This window comes from Siphateles boraxobius, unplaced genomic scaffold, assembly GCF_051911475.1.
Source record: "Siphateles boraxobius isolate OS27281-9 unplaced genomic scaffold, OSU_SipBor_1 65, whole genome shotgun sequence".
Lineage (NCBI taxonomy): Eukaryota > Metazoa > Chordata > Actinopteri > Cypriniformes > Leuciscidae > Siphateles > Siphateles boraxobius.
In genome coordinates this window covers 7,435,984-7,456,429 of record NW_027509192.1, presented here as the reverse complement: position 1 = coordinate 7,456,429, position 20,446 = coordinate 7,435,984, and the positions used below count along the sequence as shown (strand labels likewise).

The window sequence follows — 20,446 nt, the reverse complement described above, 5'->3', positions numbered from 1 at the left end:
TTTATTGAGACTCCCTGCATGCTGTATGAGTATACAGGGAGGAGTATTGTACAGGGAGAAGTAAATGAATGAAGTGTTACACTCATCTTTCCTCACTAGCTCTGGCTCCTCCTCCTCCTCCCGACTCCTCAGACTGGCTCTGTATGTGAGCTCCTAGGCCTCCAAAGAAAACAGACACGCAAGAAAGGAGGAACCTCTCTTCTGCTCTCCTCACTCCATTCACAGAGCCTGCGAGAACTTGCCCCTGCTGGAACCTCCCAACTGAGCCCCCGTTTTCTCTTCTTCCATTGTGACATGGACTATTCTGGTTGAAAACGACAACGCCGTTTTTAACGAAGAGCACTTTTTACTGGCCGTGACCCAACTTGACTTAGCGATGACACCTTGACTTTGGATTTTAGCCCCAAATCGAACTCAAACCAGATCCTCGTTGGACCTCGTCTCTCAGCTGGGCCGTTCAGGTGTTTCAAGTACATGAAAATGGGTTCCGATGTACGTGACCTCAACACTCTTCTCCCTCCCGTGCCCGCTCTGCCTGGGGGGAACGGTAACTGTGCCCTGCCCGTGAGCAGCACGCCACAGTGGGCTCCTATGCTGGACTTTCACACTGGCGCACCCTACAGCTCGCTGGCCCCGCACTCCTTCATCAAGCAGGAGCCCAGCTGGGGCACGAGCGACCCTCACGAAGACCCTCACTGTGGGCTGAGCGCCTTCACCGTGCACTTCTCTGGACAGTTTACTGGCACTGGGGCCTGCAGGTACGGAGCCTTCGGGGCCCCTACACCCAGCCAACCCCCACCCACCCAGCCCAGGATGTTCAGCAATAGCCCTTACCTGTCCAACTGCATGGACAGCCAGCCCAGCTCCAGGAATCAGGGTGAGAAACTTCTTTAATGTCACTGTAATTCTGTTCTGGGTCCTTTGTGACATTGTTCCCAAACTCCCATAATTTGTCAAAAGATATAAACATTTTTATTAATTATTGAGGGCACGAATCATCTCATTTTACTGGTATGAGGCCTATAACCTTGCCTATCTTAATTTAAATTTAGTTTAAATGTTGTCTGCTAAATAAAATTTTAACAGTTTTAGTAAAGCTTGCAAAACACTTTTTGAAAAACAAAAGTACTTTATTTTTAGTTGGGATCTTGTCATTCCTCACAGTTTCATAACATTTATATTACTCAACTGTTGGACTAAAAGTCAATAAGTGTAAACATTCCTATTAATTATTAGGGACAAGAAGCAACAAATTTACTGGTATGGGGCCTATAACATGCTTATTTTAATTTAAATTGTCTTTCAATCATTCAGTTTAAATATGTCTGCTTAATACATGAATTCAATAACATAGTAAAGCTTGAAAAAAAAAACCTTTTTGAAAAACGAAAAGTACTTCATTTTTATTTCTTGTTCATCATCCTGCTCATCCATTTTATAACATGTTGCAATTGGAACATTTGAATTGCTCAACCATTGGCCTAAAAGTCACTGTTAATAAGTTTGATGTAATTTCAAAGTAGTGTAAATTTGTTAATGAATTAAAATTAATTTGTATTAAAAACAATGCTTTCTGAAAATGTCATTATTTAATTAAGGAGAACATCAGTGACAAACTAAAACAATTTATGCAAATCCAATTATTTTTATAGACAGTTTAAAATAATACAGTTTGTCATATATTTTTACAAAACTTGAGTTTTTTTTAATGCGAGGAATGAGCGCAATTTGTATAGTACATTGCTATTTTATAGGACAACTTTTGAAGAGAATGAAGTAGTTTGTCAGGATGTGAGCTTGTTTTAACAGTAATGTAGTAAGTGAGTAAATGCATTCTGTGATTTATCCATCACCAGGGCCATCACCTCACACATATTTGTCTGGCTTGAGTAATTATGTATCTCAATGCTCCTGTATTTGGCAAAACAGTTGCTAGTTATTTTACAGATATGCTCCAAACACCTCATCACACAGGCGTTTAATGCATGTTGAGTCATTGCTGTGTCAGTGTATAATGGACTTCAGGTTACTGGCTTGGGGGTGTCAACTTATGGGATAATAAAGATTTTGCAGAAAGAAACATTTTCCTTTTCATGATGACAAATTGCACGAAAACAAAGACGAAAAACTGCACCTGCTAATAAAATGTAAAAAAAAACCAAAAAAAACTGAAAGATTATAATAAAGTAAAACTGATTTCAGATAAGCCAGATGAAAATAAACACTTAGTTAAATGAGATTTCATAAAGTAAATGTACATGTACATAAATAAATGTCTATTTGAAAACAAGTACAATTCAATAACTATATTATTGGAGACTGTAATTAAATAAATGACAGACTTAAAAAAAATAACATCTAATAATTTCGCACATGTTCCAAAACGTGTTTTTAGGTTATAAATTATACAAAATAAAATGTAAAAGAAATATTTTATCCTTTCTGATGATGTGTCACGTGGACACCCTGAGTTATTGGTTAATATTCACATTTGGTATTTTCTATGTATTTCATGACTACATAAAAAATATTTTCCCCTTTTCTCATTTGTAAATGAATGCCTTATGAAATGACTTGATATTTTGCAGTAACAACTTTAATCCATGTTGCTACTATTTGGTATACATTTTCCACATTATATTTAAATATTTGAAAACAATTAATAAATATATTTTTTATGTAAAAATGTATTGAACATATATACACTGTAAATTATATAATCAATAAGTGATGACAACATATGTTTTTACAGTCAAACCAAAAATTATGCAGACCCCAGATATAATTTTCTTTATTTTTTTTTTACTACTGGGTGCAGGACACTATAGTTAATTTATGTACTGTAAGTGAGGATAGCAAGATGTCTGAATCATTTTTGGTTTGACTGTACATTGCTTTTAACTTATCAAAATAAGTTAAGCAATTTTCAACCTTTTTTATAAGTTATACAAGACTCAACTCATTTGTTTTAGTCAATTTAGTGTAATTTAAGTTGAAATGACTTAAACATCCATGTTGATTGTACTTAAAAATTTAAGGCTGCAACTTTTTTTTGTCAACAGTGCATATGATGAGTAGATTTTGCCCTCAATAATAAAACAAGATCGTCAATAATAATAAATAACATCAGACATGAGATCTTGTTGTCGGTGCTTGAGTTACCCCAGACATAGAAGAATTTATTTTAAACACTAACATTCCCTGAGACATCTGATACTTTATAGTTCTAAATTGCATTTTGGAAATCTAAAGTTACAATTAATTGTGGGTGCTGCCACTCTTCACAATATCAGGCCACACTTCGAGCCAGTGACCAGCACTTCACTGACTCCCAGGTTAAAGCTCTTGCTGAGACCTGGTAGGGTGGAAGAGAAATGGTCATCTTTAATGAGTTTTTCTCTCTCTGAGGTGAAAGTGGTTGGCTTGTAATTAATGAAGATGGTGGTGGGAGACCATGATTTACGATGTTACGTCTGACCTGGGGTTAGACCGAGGCATGATTCACCCCCTAAACCTGGTGTCGGCTCTCGGCTACACCGTCCTGCCAGCGTTTGTTTTCCTCGCACAGCTTCTCCGCTCACCCCCGCTGGGCAATGGAGGGTGATTAGGATCCAAAGAAGAATATTCCTATTATCTGGAGAGTAGCTGTGTGTTTCTGTTAAATAACAGCTACTAGAGATTTGCTGATGTTGTTTTTATTTCTGACACATATAGGCATATTTGCATCTGAAATGCAAAAGTTTGAAGTTTACAGATTAATTAAGCAATTCTAAAATTACTAAAACATAAATGGTATAAGATCTATTGTAGTGGCCAAAACTGATGTCTTCACACTTTATTCAAATATTATTAAAAATCTGTTAAAGATTTTGTAAGCATATTGTTTTGTACTTGGAGTCAATTGTTTTATTTGTGATAATGCAATGAAACATGCCAAATTGTGCAGACATAATTTTTGGCCAGGCTGTCATACTTTTTCTTTTTCTTTTGTATAAATAAAACCTTTAGCTGTAGTTTGCCTTTTTTGCTAAATAATTTTGTCACATAAATACCTTAACAAAGTTTAGTGTTTTGTTCTATCCCTCATATTTAAAATATTTAAAAAATCTACTTGAACTTGTAGGGACATCACTTTTGGCCATTTATTTGGCCAAATACATTTAAAAAATATTTCTGACTTCATTTATATTTCCATTTCAACTGAAAATATCTGCAGTTTACCAAATAATTAGGAAGTTCTAAAATTTCTAAAACATAAATGGTATACGATCTATATTTAAAATGTTTTTAAAACGGTTTTAAAATATATATTTAAAATATTTCTGACTTCATCTATATTTCCGTCCAAGTTTACGGAATAATTAGGCAATTCTAACATTTCTAGAACAGAAGATCTATGGCCTATTTCAAATATATGTAAAAAAAATTGTTTTAAAATAAATATTTAAAACATTTCTGACTTCATTTATATTATCTGTCCCAGGTTACGGCACAGTTGCTTTTGATGGAGGCACAAACTACGGACACACACCTTCCCACCACACCTCGCAGTTTCCCAACCATTCCTTTAAACACGAGGACCCCATCACGCAGCAAAGCAACATGGGTAAACACAAACACACCATGCACTAAATTACATTTTGTGTTTGTATAAATGCATTTATTGGAGGAGACTCTAATCTGCAAACACTTTCTGCATGTTTGAGATCCTGCCCTTGCTCTTTGAACTTAAATAGCGGTTTCTGTAATGTCATTCAAGGGGCAAGTTGCACAGAACGTCCCATCGCTGAACAGTAAATCAGCCCAAGCTCTTCTTTCTCCCCATAGTCCTCTCTGCTCTTATACACGTCATAATGTTGAAAATCAGCAAACAGCTAACCGGACGATTTGGTGTTCATTGTGCCGCAGTAAATTCTCCCTGAGGTCTCGGTGCTAGTGACCAGAAGACTCTGCAATGTAAGATCCCTTTCGGAATGTTTAGAACTACCATGGGACGCATTCACAATATGTGGGCCGGATGAGCCAAAGCAGCGATTCCTCATTTGCACTCGAAACGGAGAGTGAGGGTTTGCGTGCTTTATGGCTTCAAAGAAACTCAGCCTGTTGTTTTCATAACTGCGAAGTGTACTCGGCTGCATCTCCATAACCCTCCCTCACGCTCATATTCCCTCTGTAAGCCGGACTACACCACAATTGCTCGATCATGCGTTTAGCTGGAACTGCAAAGTTATGATACTCTTAGCATCCAGGCATGGTTATTTTCCATGGGGGACTCAAGAAAAGCAAAGTGCGCAAATGTTCATTCTCGTTAATTGAATTATAGAGCGAATTATTCGAAACAAAATGTATTAAAAATCAAACACAATGTTGTTATCCAAGGTGTGATATAGGAGAAAAATTGAAAAGTTCTTGTTATTTAAGGAAAAAAGTTCAACAGTGTTTTCTTTATCTCTAATCACGTCATGTTTATTAATAAGTAATACATTTATTTTAAAAACAAAAGAAATTGTCCCAAAGTTCTGTACAACTCAAAAAAATAAAAAAATAATACACACAAAAGATATTTTTATAATATTTTATAATTAGTATTATAAATATAGTATTTATATAATGTTTCTTTTAATGCCTATTTTAATATAAAATGCATATAAAATAGATAATATTGATATTATTTAATAAATAATAATAATAATATAATAGATACATACAACATGGTGTGTGTGTGTGTGTGTGTGTGTGTGTGGGTGTGTGTGTGTGTGTGTGTGTGTGTGTGTGTGTGTGTTAAACCCTACATTATGTAGACAAAATGTCCCCACAAAGATGGCAATATCCAGATTCTATTTGGACATTTTTTGATCCCCATCAGGAAGACAGCTTATAAATCATACAAGGTGATGTTTTTTGAAAATGTAAAGGTGCAAAAAAAATGATGGGTAGGTTTAGGGTTAGTGTAAAGGGATAGAATATACAGTTTGTACAGTATAAAAATCATTATGTGTATGGAAAGCCCCAATAAAACCTGAAAACACAACATGTGTGTGTGTATATATATATACGGCCAATACAAAGAGGCATGTTTGAAATGCTATCAAAGGCTTCTCATTAATATGTGTGTTGCATTTTAGGTGAGCAGCAGTATCCTGTCCCTCCTCCAGTGTACGGTTGTCACACTCCTTCTGACAGCTGTACAGGAAGTCAGGCTCTGCTCCTGAGGAACCCGTACAACAGGTAGGGCTGTCCATCATACAAATAACATATCAAGGTCTTCTGAAACATGTTCCTCACACATGTTTAACTCCTCTCTCTCTCTGTCTGCTAGACATGTACATCATTACGCTTCAGATGTTTCTGAAATGCTGCCTTAACAGAAAAACAGACGTCATGCAATTTAATATACATCTTAAAAGATAGGGAAAATGTCCAGACAGGCTACAAGATAGTCCAACTGATAGTTGTCAGGACACTCGGGGCGCAGGAAGTTCAAATCCAGGTCTGTTCAATAACCAGGCCTGTGCAACAATCAGAGACGCTTCAAAATCTGTTATGGCGGCTCCAAAAAGTCACGCTGCCACTGAGCACGTAGAGGAAGTGGGGAAATTAAGTAACAAGAGGAGGAAAAGGAGGAAAACTTGTTCGTACAGGATGTTCAAATAAAGTTTCTGCAGGGATTTTTTTCCCAGCAGAGTAGTGCATTATCAAAATACACTACGGTTCAAAAGTTTGGGGTCGGTACGATTTTTTAAATGTTTTTAAAGAAGTCTCTTATGCTCACCAAGGCTGCATTTATTTGGTCAAAATAAAGTAAAATTTCAGTGAAATTCACTGTGTCACATGATCTTTCAGAAATCTTTCTAATATTCTGATTTTGCTGCTCAGGTAAAATGTACAGTATTATATTTATCATCAATGGTGAATACAGTATTATTATTATCATCAATGGTGAAAATAGTTGTGCAGCCTGAAATTTTTGTGGAAACCGTGATCATTGTTTTTTTCAAGATTCTCTGATTAATATAAAGTGCAAAATAACAGCATTTATTTGAATTAGAAATCATTTATTCAATAAATGTCTGATTAATTTAACGCATCCTTACTGAATAAAAGTATTAATTTCTATAAAAATAAATAAATATGTATATATATATATATATATACTAACCCCAAACTTTTAATGGTTGTGTAATCCACTGTTACACAAACAAAAACGTTTCTGAAAAATACGAGGAAATTGAGCACCCAAATTACAAGTGTCAGGGGTTAAAAATGCAAAATGGTGTAATTTCATTTGACAGAATATTGCCAAATAAAGCTGGGTTCTGTCAAACATGCTTAATAAAGGTCAAGTGCTGAACAGCAGTGTGTACTACGCCAAGACAAACGCTTTAATCCACCACCCGTTTGCACTTTCAGACCAGCTCTGAATTCTTTCATTCTGATAAGTGTTTAACTGTTCTCGGTGGAGTTCCATTCGCAACTTTTGTCTAACAGTACGAGTACTACAGCCCTAAAATCATCTCACATTCCTCGGATGCTTTCGCCATGTTGTTTTTCCAGCGCAGAGGGAACATAAAGATTCAAAATAACAGAATTGGGATGATAAGAGGACTCTGACTCAGGTCAAACTGCATTTTCCAGTTCCCGCTTTTCTGTGTTGTAATAAACAGTCAGCAGTGAGGCGGCTGTGAATCCTCAAATCAAAATGCTGTGCCCCTTTTCAAATCAAATGCCTGGTACCTACAGCCCTGTATTTACACAGGCCTCCAGGTTAAAAGGTTTTTTTTTTTTTTAGGTAGCACTAGGTGACTGGAATAAAAACATGTACAGATTTTCAAAGTTAAATTAGGTTGTTGTTAATCTCAAAGGCAGATGTAGTGTAAACTATTCACAATCTACAGGCTTCCTGCATCTGCGTCTGGTGCGTCAAAAATGAAAAACAAAGATCCAGACCATGTTGTACAGGGAGTCTACCAGACCACTGTTATATCTGACCAAACTATTAGTTTTTTTCCCCGTGTATTTGACTCCGTTTAAAGCAATTTTCCAGCATATGTTTAAAAAAAGAACTGACATCTCATTTCTGTTAAAACCAGTCTATTATTTGAGCTGCAAAGCTGTATAAATCATAATATTTACAGTCGTTTTAAGGTTATAGGCATCATGTCATTGAATTGTAAAATTGGGTATTACTTTACACACAGAAAAGATGAGTAAGCATTTTTTGCACACTAAAACCACTGCACTGTAAAAAATGATATGATCATAAGTTATGACAACATCTGTTTTTACATTCCTGTTACTCATCAAAATAAGTTAAGCAATTTCAACTTTTTTTATAAGTTATACAAGAATTACTGTAACACAACAAAAAAGTCAGTTTTATGTAATTTAAGTTGAAATGACTTAAACATCCGAGTTGATTGTAATTTTAAAATTTAAGGCAGGAACCTTCTTTTTACAGTGTGACTATCACATTTTTTATAGTCATTTTAAGTTTATGGTTTTAGGCATTACCTTGTCATGGAAATGAATTGTAACATCTGATATACCTTCACACAGAATAGATTAGTAAGCAATTTTTGCACACTAAAATCATGTTATTGAATATTGTTTACTGTATGTCTTGTGGCTATACTTTTGAAACAGTGAGGATTTTAACATTTATGGTCTGGCTCAATCATATATTTAAAAGAATATTCTAGGTTAATTTTATGAAAGCACTAACATTAATTCTTCTGTTAAAAACAGCATTATTTGAGCTGCAATAATTTTTTACAGTCATTTTGGTTTTAGGGACAACATTGTCATTGCAATGAGTTGTAAAACTGTTTTTTAACATTTATGTTTGGTTCCATTTACCTCAATGCAATGCTATATTGCCATAAATGCTGTTGATTGAATTTAACGTGCTGAATATGCCTTTAATTATAGTTATCATTATTGGAATAGTCCTGAAACATTTTTAACACGCATGTAAAAGGGCCATATGGCATAATTGTATTTTCTCAAAACAAACTCTTGTTGCTGAAATACTGTTATGTTCCTTCAACAGTGAAGCAAGCACAGTACCAGGTACCAGTTCATACCGTCGTATACTGTTGCCTGTCTATGATGAAACACTATGATGTCAGAGTTGCTGTAGATAAATCCAAACTATGTGTTTGGGTGAGCACCTGGCATGGTAACTAATGGTTCAACGGACAGGCATTTAATAACGTATGGCAGGTTTTTGGTCAGAGGGATGACCTGATTAACTGATCACCCCGGTGGTGTGGGTAAACTCCTTTTTTTCTGCGCATATGACACATTCATTCGCTGTTACCCATGGATGCCTTTGTCAAAAAGGCTATTTTTCATCCACACATTCTTTACATGTGACGGTGGTTGCTGGTTTTTAATATTAAGTGTGCTTGTTGTAAAGGAAAATACTGTACATGCATATTTTCTTAAATAGTGTTTCTGTTGTTTTCAATCCCAGCAGCGATAATTTATATCAAATGGCGTCACAGTTGGAGTGCATGGGGTGGAATCCTGTCAACCCTTTGGCATCCACTATAAAGAGGTAGGTCGATGTGACCCGCTCCTGTCATGTAGGAAATTCTTCTGGATTTGGATAAGCACACATTTGCTACAGCTAAGAGAAGAGAAGGACTTATAATAGGCTTTGTTTGAGCTGGTGCTTAATATGATAATAGGTCTGAATGCATGTTGAATTATGCGTGCAAACCACATCGGTTTGGGTTCTGTTTCTTCTATGGTACATTGCCATGGATGTCAGAAAAGCCATTTTAAATTCATTGCAAATAGTTGAACACTGGCCAGAGCATTCATTAGGCCTTTCCCTGCGCTACTTATTTAACTGAATCAACAACACGAAAGCATGATCAATGTAGTCCGATACAAATTAAAGCTGCAACCAGCGATGAACGGGCCCTCGCACTGGTGCCAACGTCAACCGTTGGCCTTAAGAAAACAGTGAGCGGTGGGCAATATGTATTTAAATGGTTAAATATAGGAGGACTATGTCAAAGTCATTTATATGTGCCACAGTTCCTGCTACCAGCTGGTGGCGCTATGTCCATAACTAAATATTGCATGTAGATGTCTTCAGGCCAGGACTTGAAAATGTTTGGGGCAGATTATACATTGAGTTACAACTTCCTGTTTCATGGCATTAATAATTTGCTTTAACCCTAGCTAAGTGTTGCTAGCATGGACAGCGCATCCTCTGTTTCCTTCAACTGTAGAAAAATTAAACCAAAATATCCCAGTAACAGCCGTTTCCGATTACGCCGTTCAGAGTCAGAGTTTGCGCAGTAGTGATCCTGAGGATGAGCAGCGGTATCAAGGTTCTGTCCGTACTCCCACTCCCGCAGACTCAAACCTATTGGAAAAACGTCTGCTTGAAGAACTACCTAAAATGACACAAACCATCTTTCTTAAAAATTATTTGAAGCGTAATTGGATTTTTTAGTTTGGCTCGCGTCCCATTCGATTACATGGAGAGGGCGGGGTTTATGACCTATACTGCAGCTAGCCACCAGGGGGCGATCAAAATGCTTTGGCTTCACTTTTCAGGACTTGTGCGGCCCACATGGGTTTACCATTCTTGTAGCATGTTGCTAGCACGTTTAACATTTGATATCATATTTTAATATTGTTTTAAAATGTTAGGAGTGCATTGCAGTGTAAAACATGTCACTTCCTGTTGCCAGTATGTCAGTGGTGCAATGACTATAACAAAATATTGGGATGTAGATATCTTCAGGCCATGCCTTTTAAGAAACATGAAGATTGCGCCAGATTGGATATTGCATTTAGCCTAAAAGTGACAACTTCCTCTTTCATGTACTCAGATTACAATACGAATGACTCTTATAAGAAGGCTTTTTTGTAGTGAAACAAAAACATACATCTCATCAGTGTAGTCTGATTCTGAACTCTTGTGACTCTTGTAAATGAGTCACAAGCGGTTATTTTTAGTGAATCAAAAACTGTCAGTACAACCAGTGTAGTCTGATCCCTAAATAGATGACAGCTTAAAGATGAACTGAACTGAAATTTGAAAAAAAGGTGATATAACAGATGTATTTTATTTATTCTCATTGGTAAAATTATTAAAATGGTAGAATTTGTTAAAAGGGATAAAATAGTACGTTGAAAATGTTGTTGTTGCTACACGGGCGCTGCCATGTTGGATTTCAACATTTGGCTACGTCACTGGCATGGTAGGCTAATCCGTTGCCAACCAACACCAGCAGAGCTAGCTTCTCTCTACCCCCTGCCTTGTCAACAAAATTATTCTAGTCCTAATGTTTAATCCTAGGTACGAGAGAAAGATGTGTTGAAAACGTCAATGAGTACATGAAGCGTCTGACATCAAATGTTTTATTTAGCTACAAGTCCAACGCATACTTAAATCCTTGATATTCGGCTGAGGGGAAAAGATCCCTGATCTAGTTCACTACACAGGATGGGATCGGAATCCTATTCCTCCTTCCCAAATGCCCCCTCGCCCAACGAGTGAACTTCCGGTATGCTGTTAACCTAAATAGTCTGAGAAAAGGATATACTGTAACAAGTTAGCCTACCCTAGCCCAGTCACCATTTTGTAAAATACACGGTTACATACCAGCGACTTATGGGGCGCTCCAGCGTCTCAGCTCGGACGCATAGCCTCCTCCAACACGTCTCTCTCACTCCACAGCATCCGAAATGAACGGTGCATGGTGATGCAATTTCGCTGATCAATAAATGTTCCAGGTTGACCTCTCTGCAACAGATCGACTCCGGTGCAGTGTCCATGTTCCGGCAGCGCCCGCGCCCACACCAGTCACTTCCCCTCAAACGATCCTGTACTTTAGGTGGAGCCTGAAACTGGTCGTCCTCCATGTGGTGGTAGTCAGATACTACTGGCCTGTCCCTCACATGTTCAAATGCGTAACCCATGCCATTAAAATGACTCATTTTCATGTGTGTATATAGGACCTGCAGCTGTTGCCTATATATCTTCGCGGGTCCTACCATGCCAGTGACGTCATCGAAATTGCCAGCGTTCTTATACTAACAAACGCAATTTTTGTGCTGCTTAAAAAAAGCTATATTGACATTTTTAGTTAATTTTTTTTGTGTAATTTACTTTTAATTGTCATAAACAACACGTTATAAACATTGATTTTTTTCAGTTCAGTTCATCTTTAAAACTAACTTTGAGACCAAGTATGCGTTTTTCAGTAATATTTTAGTGTGTTTAAAAACATAAAACGCAACCATTCTAGTCTGATTCCCCCAAGCAAAAATCTTTTCCCCTCAACTTTCTGTTTGTGCCAGAGAGTAGAGTGTGCACATACAGAATTAGACTATGTTTTGTCTGGCTAGAGAATGATATCCTGCCATATATTTCTGCCAGTGGCACCTCAGCCTTGACCAGGCCGAGCGCCGGCCCGCCGGGAGGAAGGGAGCCGTGCAGGGGGAGGTGGAAGTGCATCAGTGCACAATGGGACAGCCTCTACTCCCCCTGGGACCCAAGCGAGAATCCGCAGTCACGTTCGGCCAGGCGGGGAGGAGGCTGTGACCTCTCTCCAGCCTCTTTGAAAGCGTCAGTGGAGCCCTGGGTGACGGAATGATTCATGTGCTGATAAATGAGAAGGATGGTGCTGGTTTTGGTTGAGGAAAAATCAGACATGCTGATCGATCCCAAGGGGGCTGCCATGGAAGTGTTGCTGTGGCTCCTCAATCCAAACTTAATCATTCCTATATACATCCAACAATCTAAAGCTCTTCGCATTCCTCCAAATCCCATGTCTGCCGCAAGACCAAGGTGGTTCGGTTTGGGTGAATGGATGAACTGTGAGAAGATTTACTGCAGGATGCCGTTTTGGACTGTCTTTCTGTCTGGCTGGTCTTGCATAGAGACAAAGAGAACTTTATACCTCATGAACTGTTACACAAAATTCGTGAAATTTTGTTCAAGCAAGGCAAAGATCTTCGCAGTAACACAATGTGTGGTCTTTTCTCCAAAGGGGAAACATGGTGCAGAATTGTCCTGAGAAACATGTATTTACAGCGCGACGTAAAAAGGCATACCACTGAGGTTCAGGCAGAAGTTCAACAGTGAGCAAGACCATGCATTCCCCATTCATCTCTCTGACTGGGCCTACCTCAAATGTTTAGGGCAAAAATATTGCTCTTTGAAACAGGGAGCAATTTGCCCCAATGTCAGGATGAGTTACAAAGACATGAATCTGTGTATTTTATGGCTAGCAATGCCCTCTATATGTCATCCAAACTTTGTGAAATAATGCATGGAGAGATTTAGGAAGGAGTTTATCTGCTGTCGTACATAAGTAGGAAAGTTATGAGGTAGAATTACATTTTGTGAAGAGTTGCTATAGGAGCAGTTTTTGACATTTTTAAATGCATCGCAAAGCATGTCTTAGTGATATCCTAGTTATCATTTCAATTAACTATAAAGTTTAAGACACAGGTATACACAAATTAAATTGTTCATTAAATGTATATTCAATTATAGTTTTTCCTCAACAAATAACAAATGTACAAAAATGTTCTTTTTAAGATTTAAAGATTTTTTAATGTTTTTTTTATTTTTAAGAAATCTCTTATGCCCACCAAGGTTACATTTATTTGATAAAAATACAGTAAAAACAGAAATATTGTGAAAAAGTATTACAGTTCAAATAACTTCGGAAATCATTCTAATATGCTGAAAATAATAAGAAAGATTTTTTACTATTATCAATGTTGACAACAGGTGTGCTGCTTGATATTTTTGTGGAAATGTGATGCATTGTCTGGATTTTTTTGATGAATAGACAGTTTTAAAAAAGCATTTATTTGAAATAGAAATCTTTTGTAAAATTATAAAAACTGTCGCTTTTGATAAATGTAATGCATCCTTGATGATTTTTTTTAAACTTTATCTCGCTGATCCCAAACTTTTAAACATTTGCATTTTTCCCAGGCTTTAAAAGTCACAAAATGATATCACATTATTTATACTTATAGCAATCAGTTTGCATTTCCAGTTCTCTAAAAAGCTCACTTTATTCCATCTGATCCCAGTAACGAAATATTCTCCCCTTTGAACACAAACAGTCATGCAGGAGGGTATGAGAGCGACCCCAGCACACCCATGGTCTACAGCTGCAGCACGCAGTACCGCATCCACACCCACGGTGTCTTCAGAGGCCTTCAGGTCAGTATCTCTAACTCACGGCACACTTGAGTTCACTCCCAGGACACACTAAGATTCTTTGTGCTCTTGGGATGTGCTCACTTTGGGCCAAGGTCAGGCCACGGCGTACAAAGACACACAGGGACTTGCATACTCAACCCTTAATCAAAAGGTTGATTATACAACTTGCTAAAATGAATAATTTAAAAAGAAAAAGAAAAGATTTAGAAGTGTGATACAGTGCCTTAAATAACTAATAATAAAAAAGAGACAAATGTAATTTAAAAAGAAGGTGCTGAAGAGAACCGTCTTACGCAATGAGAAGGCTATGCGAGAGGAAGCAGGCCTCTGCCAGAATAGCTGAGAGATTTGAAAGGCATTTCAGGATGAAAAGCGAAGAGGAATCACTTAAAAAAAGTCCATTAGCCGTAAAGCTGCAGTTTCCAGTTGCCTGCAGCTCATGCATATAAATCATTAGCTCTTAATTAATGTCTGTCAGCAGCCTTAAAGCAGTAAAAGAAGAGATACTCCAGAGCTGCTCTTGTTCAGAATGGGATTCCTTTCTTCACTTCTCTGTTTACTCTTTCTTTTCTTATTGTATAAATGCGTGAAGGGCAATTGTTCAGCTAGGGGTGGGGGGTGGATAGATAGATAGATAGATAGATAGATAGATAGATAGATAGATAGATAGATAGATAGATAGATAGATAGATAGATAGATAGATAGATAGATAGATAGATAGATAGATAGATAGATAGATAGATAGATAGATAGATAGATAGATAAATAGATAGAAGAATGACACAGGTATGGATGGAAGAATAGACAGACACAGACAGATAGATAGCTAGATAGATAGCTAGATAGATAGATAGATAGATAGATAGATAGATAGATAGATAGATAGAAGTGACAGATAGATAGATAGATAGATAGATAGATAGATAGATAGATAGATAGATAGATAGATAGATAGATAGAAAAGTGACAGATAGATAGATAGATAATGTATGCGAATGTATACAATACATTAGTTAAAACTGAACATTTAGAACAGCTAATCTGAACTAAACCTTCACATACAAATCAGCCGTAGCATGCTAGCCCGCTGGGGTGTATTGCCTAGCCTGCTGTGGTATCATCCCCGTGGGGTCAATATATAAGTCTGGCAATACAGCAGTAGAACATTTTTAGTAATTTACTTATCAATAACACTTAACACTCATTCATAACCATGCCAGCGTGCGGAAACGCCATTATGCTAAGCACTAGTTAATTAAGAGCAGATGGGCTTTAGCAGTGGGCAAATGAGGGAAACGGGAGGAACAGGGGGAGTGAAGCAGTGAAATAAGGTCTGCCTAACGTCCGTGACTAACCGTTCACAGTTAGAGCTCATATCAGTAGCATGGGTAAATCTGAATAATCATTTCACAGCTAATTCTGCAGTAATGAACCGATTGGGCATGCTAATCATTAGCGGTTTTCTGCATGGGCAGTGGGTTTGGATGTCTTGTTTGGTGCGCCTAGCGTTCGCTGTAGCACGAACTGAATGTTGTCGACTTTCTCACAGGATGTGCGGAGAGTACCGGGCATTACACCCGCCATCGTGCGTTCATCTGAGACCAATGAAAAAAGGCCGTTCATGTGCGCCTACCCGGGCTGTAACAAAAGATACTTTAAACTTTCTCACTTACAGATGCACAGTCGTAAACACACAGGTAAGACAACCCACAAATGTCATTAAATAGGCCTACTATTAGCTCAAATGCTAAAGTTATCATTAACATGTTTGGTTGTATTAAACTCATAGGGGAGAAACCCTATCAGTGTGACTTCACAGACTGTGGTCGCAGGTTCTCCAGATCAGACCAGCTAAAACGACACCAGAGAAGACACACAGGTTTGCGCCACTGTCCCTTATTATTTCTGTCTTCCTGTTTTCCCTCTAGTATTTCCTTGTAGCAAATGAAACAATTCGGTAAGGGACACAAACGATTAGAGCTTCAGATCTAAGCCCTCTTGTGAAAAAGAAGTAGTTTACCATTCTTTTTACATGAGTACTTGTTACGTAGATTTGTTGATTTTTGGATTTCCCACAATCCCTAAACTTGCATGCTGAATTTGGTACCGCATACTAGCATACTCTTACTAGTTTTGCCATAGCAAGATATGGTAAAAATTAGAGTATACTAGCATGCAAATTCACCACTGGAAACTCTGCCATGCAAGTAGAATCATGCGAATGATGCTAATTCCTCATATCTTTTACAAAAAGGTGTGATAACACAGTCTGCAGTTGTCGACTTAAGGTCGGCTAAATGTTTACATTTTCACTCGCGTTCCAAGTGTGTGAAAACATTACAGTTTAATGAGTTAACATTTAGCATAAGTGTTTGCTGATGTATTGCTATCTGGCCGGACTCTCTTTGGACACTGATCTCACATATTTAATGAAAGGCGATTTTTTCTCTCTGACACATTTTGGCATGGTCTCTCTACCGTAGCCTGTACCCGTTCTCTCCTTGTGTGTGTGAGTGTGACCACACTTGTATGTTCCTGTGTGTGTGTAGGCGTTAAGCCATTCCAGTGCGAAACCTGTCAGAGAAAGTTCTCACGGTCAGACCACCTTAAGACCCACACCCGGACACATACAGGTAAAACAAGTGCGTAAACCTTTTCATTTTTTCATGATTTGCTCCTCTCTTTCCACTCTTTGGATAGTTGAACTTTCAGAGGTCACCTTTATTTAGCATTATGTTATCAGTTTGTATTCAAAAGTGAATGCTAAAAAAATCAGTTGATTTAACTGAATTGCAGTGGTTCTCAACCACGGATAGACTACGGAGAGCCTAAAGGGACATGGTGGTGAAAGAAATATGGGATGGGAGGAAAAACATTTTTTTTCAATGCTTTTGCATTTTCTCGTAAAAGCTTTGAATTCCCCCGAGAAACCTCTGAGAAACTTTGCATTCACTCGCAAAGAACTCAAAACGTTTGCGAGCGAACGCAAAGTTGCTTGGATGAGCTCAAACAATTTTCAAGTAAACGCAAAGTTTGCAAGAGTATGTAAAAGCATTGAAATATCATTTTTCCTCCCATCTCATTTTTTTTTTACATCACTCTGTCCCATTAGGGGCTCCATAGATAGACTGATATCAGTTTGACTGATTTTTTTTTAACCAAAACATTTATTACCAGTACTTTTTTTTAACTTAAAATGTTACCACTTCTTTAATATTGAGTAACTTTTCCTCTTCTAGAGAAAAAAAAATCAACTATAGTATTCATAAGTAAAGTGAGTTACTTAATGTAATAATAATAATAATTACTCAACTTTTTTAAATAGTCAGATGTAAATTCAAAAATTTGAACCGTCTATGCATTTAATAAAGATGAAAAAGATGAAAATAAATTTGTGACAATTGAGATCATAAAATAAAATTGGCATACATATAATGGATACATATACCGGTAATACATAAAAGAAACAAAAAATATATATTGAAATATATCATCTATACGATCTTGAAACTGATTTTTCAATCGTGAATCATTTGTTATAAGCATAAATTTAGAACTGAATTAATGGAGAGGTTGTGTGGTGTCGTTCCTGGCAAAAGTTTTTTTTAAAAGTCCTAAAAATAAGACTGAAATGTATTATCATAAATAGCACAGGCCCAACAATATACAGAAGTATTACTATAACTAAAGGCTTTGTAGGAGAATGCAGATTTCTGAATATATTGAATTTTATTGAATTTCAATATTTTGGACAAGTGGCTGATGAATTTCTACCAATTTTCAACCAACAAACAAACAAACAAACAAATAATTAGTGCTTTCTCCTTTTAATAAGTAAATAAATTATTTAAATATTTTATTTATTTTGTTTTTATTATGATTTTTTATCCAATACACAATTATATGCTTAGTTGCATTTTATTGGTTGCATTAAGCAAAATTTATGACTTTTTTTTTAATTCATATAAAATGTATATAACTTTTATTTTTTGAGAAATATAGAAATATAACACACCAGTGTTATTAGGTGACCTCAATATTATTTAATAATGCTGCTATTCCTTACTGCTCTCTACTTTTACCTTTGATTCCATCCTAATTTTTGTATCTTTTTCTCTCTCTCTCAGGTGAGAAACCCTTCAACTGCAGATGGCCAAACTGTCAGAAGAAGTTTGCCAGGTCTGATGAGCTTGTCCGGCACCACAATATGCACCAGAGGAATCTGACGAAGCTGCAGCTGGCCATCTGAGCCGCGTCCCATTGGCAGTGGCTCCTCCTGGGTGCTGGTGTGGCCCCGTCCCAAAGCATAAACTGCAGCTTGTTTAAGGAAAAGCAAAAGTCTTGTTTTCCTTTATAATAGTTCAGGTGATTGAGTTGCAAGACCCTTAAGGCAACAGTACTCTTTATCTGCATGTGCAGCGCCCCCTAGAGGCAGCTCGCAACGGGCCCTTATAAAACACTACAGTGGGGTCAATTTACAAGTACCAGTTTCCAGTGAGGAAACCTTACGTCTTTTAATAAGATTTTGAGATTTGGGATGTGAAATATCATGTATCTAACAATGAATTAAGTAGTGTTTAGACTAATTTATTATGTTTGTTGTAAATTAAACTCTTCAAACTATCCGTCCTCAACATGTTGTATCTGGAATTGTAAAACTCTCCACTGAAGAGCTCATCCATGCTGTTTGTAAAAATCCACTCTTTTTGACCTTACCAGTTAATTTATGAGTAGGTCACACTGGTTATGTGACTGAGCGATTGTGGTCAAGTTGTACATATTAGTTTCAATCCTCAGCCAAAACACCAAAAAAAAAAAAAATTCTGTTTATGGGAAATGTGACTCGCATAAATAACGGACAGAAATGTGAAACATATGTGGATGGAAATATTTTTTTTACATTTTTTTTTTAATGAGCTTTATTTGTATGTTTGTCGTATATATCTGTTATCGACTGTCATTGTTTTTTTTTATTTTGTAAAAAAAATTAAACTTTTGGCATTAACTTGAAATGTGAAGCACCGATTCTGCTCTGAATTTGATTTTTTACATTTTATGAAGAGACATCTTAAAATTATGACTTAATTATTTGCTAATAGTATTGTAAAAAATGAATTTGGCTGTATATTTTCTTTAGCAAAGTAAGTGATAGTTCTTCAGATATATAGTAGCCTAAGGGACAACAGGTTCAGTTTTCCATCACAAAGGGCTATAGTAGGCCTAGAATTCAAAAACCCTTGCTATTAGCGACACCGGACTGCAGCCAGCAATTTATTGCTCGTGCTGCTCAAGTAGGTATAGCAGCACTCGTGTTACGTAAAAGAGACTGAATGTTATTCAAGGCCCCGATATAATGACGTCGAAGTTATTTTTTGTTCTTCTCTTAGAAGTAAAAAGAAGTTGGAAATACCTTTGCAGACACTTTTGCAGTCATCTCTCGACACCGTCCACGCTGCTGAGAGCGACGTTTAGATGAAAATATGTGATGCGCCCTTTTCAGTAACAAAATAAACACACAACAAAAATGGCAGTGGTGAGAAAACCAAGAAAGCATCTCATCATAGCAATGTGGATATGTTTGCAGCAGCCCTGCGATTCACCGGCATCATGTCGACAGATGAGGTAACTATTAGACTGCTGATAGTTTGATTATAAGCTAGTATGCCTATTTGAGATTATATAGATCTTTGTATATGAGAGTTTGAATTAATATCTTCTTTTTTGTGTGTGACACACCGACATTAGAGTACAGAATGGCTATTTTGATCGATATTATGCTGAACATTGTAGTAATTTCACGTGTCAACGGAAGAGGGACTCTCGGTAGTGCGCTTAAACGTCACATCCTTTTGATTTTCCCGGCAAAAACGTACCGACTCCTTCACATTAAAATCAGTTTACAGCCAGGCTTCATAGACAACATAGGAAGTCGGGGAGGTCTCGTTTGAAGTTTCCTTATAAGCTGTTAACACATTGCCAATAAAATTGTGATTAGCCTAATACACATTAAAATTCACTCAGATGCTTGCATTTAAACAAAAATTGGAAATAGAACTAACGTTACAATCACATTCCGTTTCATTCAACTAAGGCCTCCCTGCAACCATAGGCTACATAGGCCTACTCTATATTAAAACACACCCATGAAAATGTACAGCTATCTGCTGATATTTTATCTTTATCTGGAGCCCAAGTCGTGGCCGTCTAGCCTTTTCCATCTTAAACAATTTGCG

At 37.0% G+C, this 20,446-nt stretch overlaps 1 protein-coding gene across 5 annotated transcripts; it reads left to right on the top strand.

The window, feature by feature from the left end:
* The first annotated feature begins 338 nt into the window (after positions 1 to 338).
* Positions 339 to 18,838, top strand: wt1a (WT1 transcription factor a). Of its 5 annotated transcripts, none has more exons than XM_077210558.1 (9): positions 339 to 877; positions 4,484 to 4,606; positions 6,126 to 6,228; positions 9,476 to 9,559; positions 14,113 to 14,212; positions 15,763 to 15,910; positions 16,003 to 16,092; positions 16,763 to 16,855; positions 18,341 to 18,838. In XM_077210558.1, the coding sequence occupies exons 1-9, from the start codon at positions 475 to 477 to the stop codon at positions 18,460 to 18,462; spliced, it is 1,266 nt and encodes a 421-aa protein (XP_077066673.1). In that variant the 5' UTR covers positions 339 to 474; the 3' UTR covers positions 18,463 to 18,838. The 5 variants fall into 5 exon arrangements, with proteins under 5 accessions (XP_077066673.1, XP_077066676.1, XP_077066674.1 ...); XM_077210561.1 differs by having other exon boundaries at positions 9,479 to 9,559; positions 16,763 to 16,846; positions 18,341 to 18,600; XM_077210559.1 differs by having other exon boundaries at positions 9,479 to 9,559; positions 18,341 to 18,600.
* The last annotated feature ends 1,608 nt before the right edge of the window (positions 18,839 to 20,446 follow it).

Coding starts and splice junctions, on each gene's coding strand:
- wt1a (XM_077210558.1), top strand. CDS start 475: ATGAAAATGGGTTCCGATGTACGTGACCTCAACACTCTTCTCCCTCCC. Junction 9,560..14,112: donor TTGGCATCCACTATAAAGAG/GTAGGTCGATGT, acceptor GAACACAAACAG/TCATGCAGGAGGGTATGAGA. Junction 16,856..18,340: donor GACACATACAGGTAAAACAA/GTGCGTAAACCT, acceptor TCTCTCTCTCAG/GTGAGAAACCCTTCAACTGC.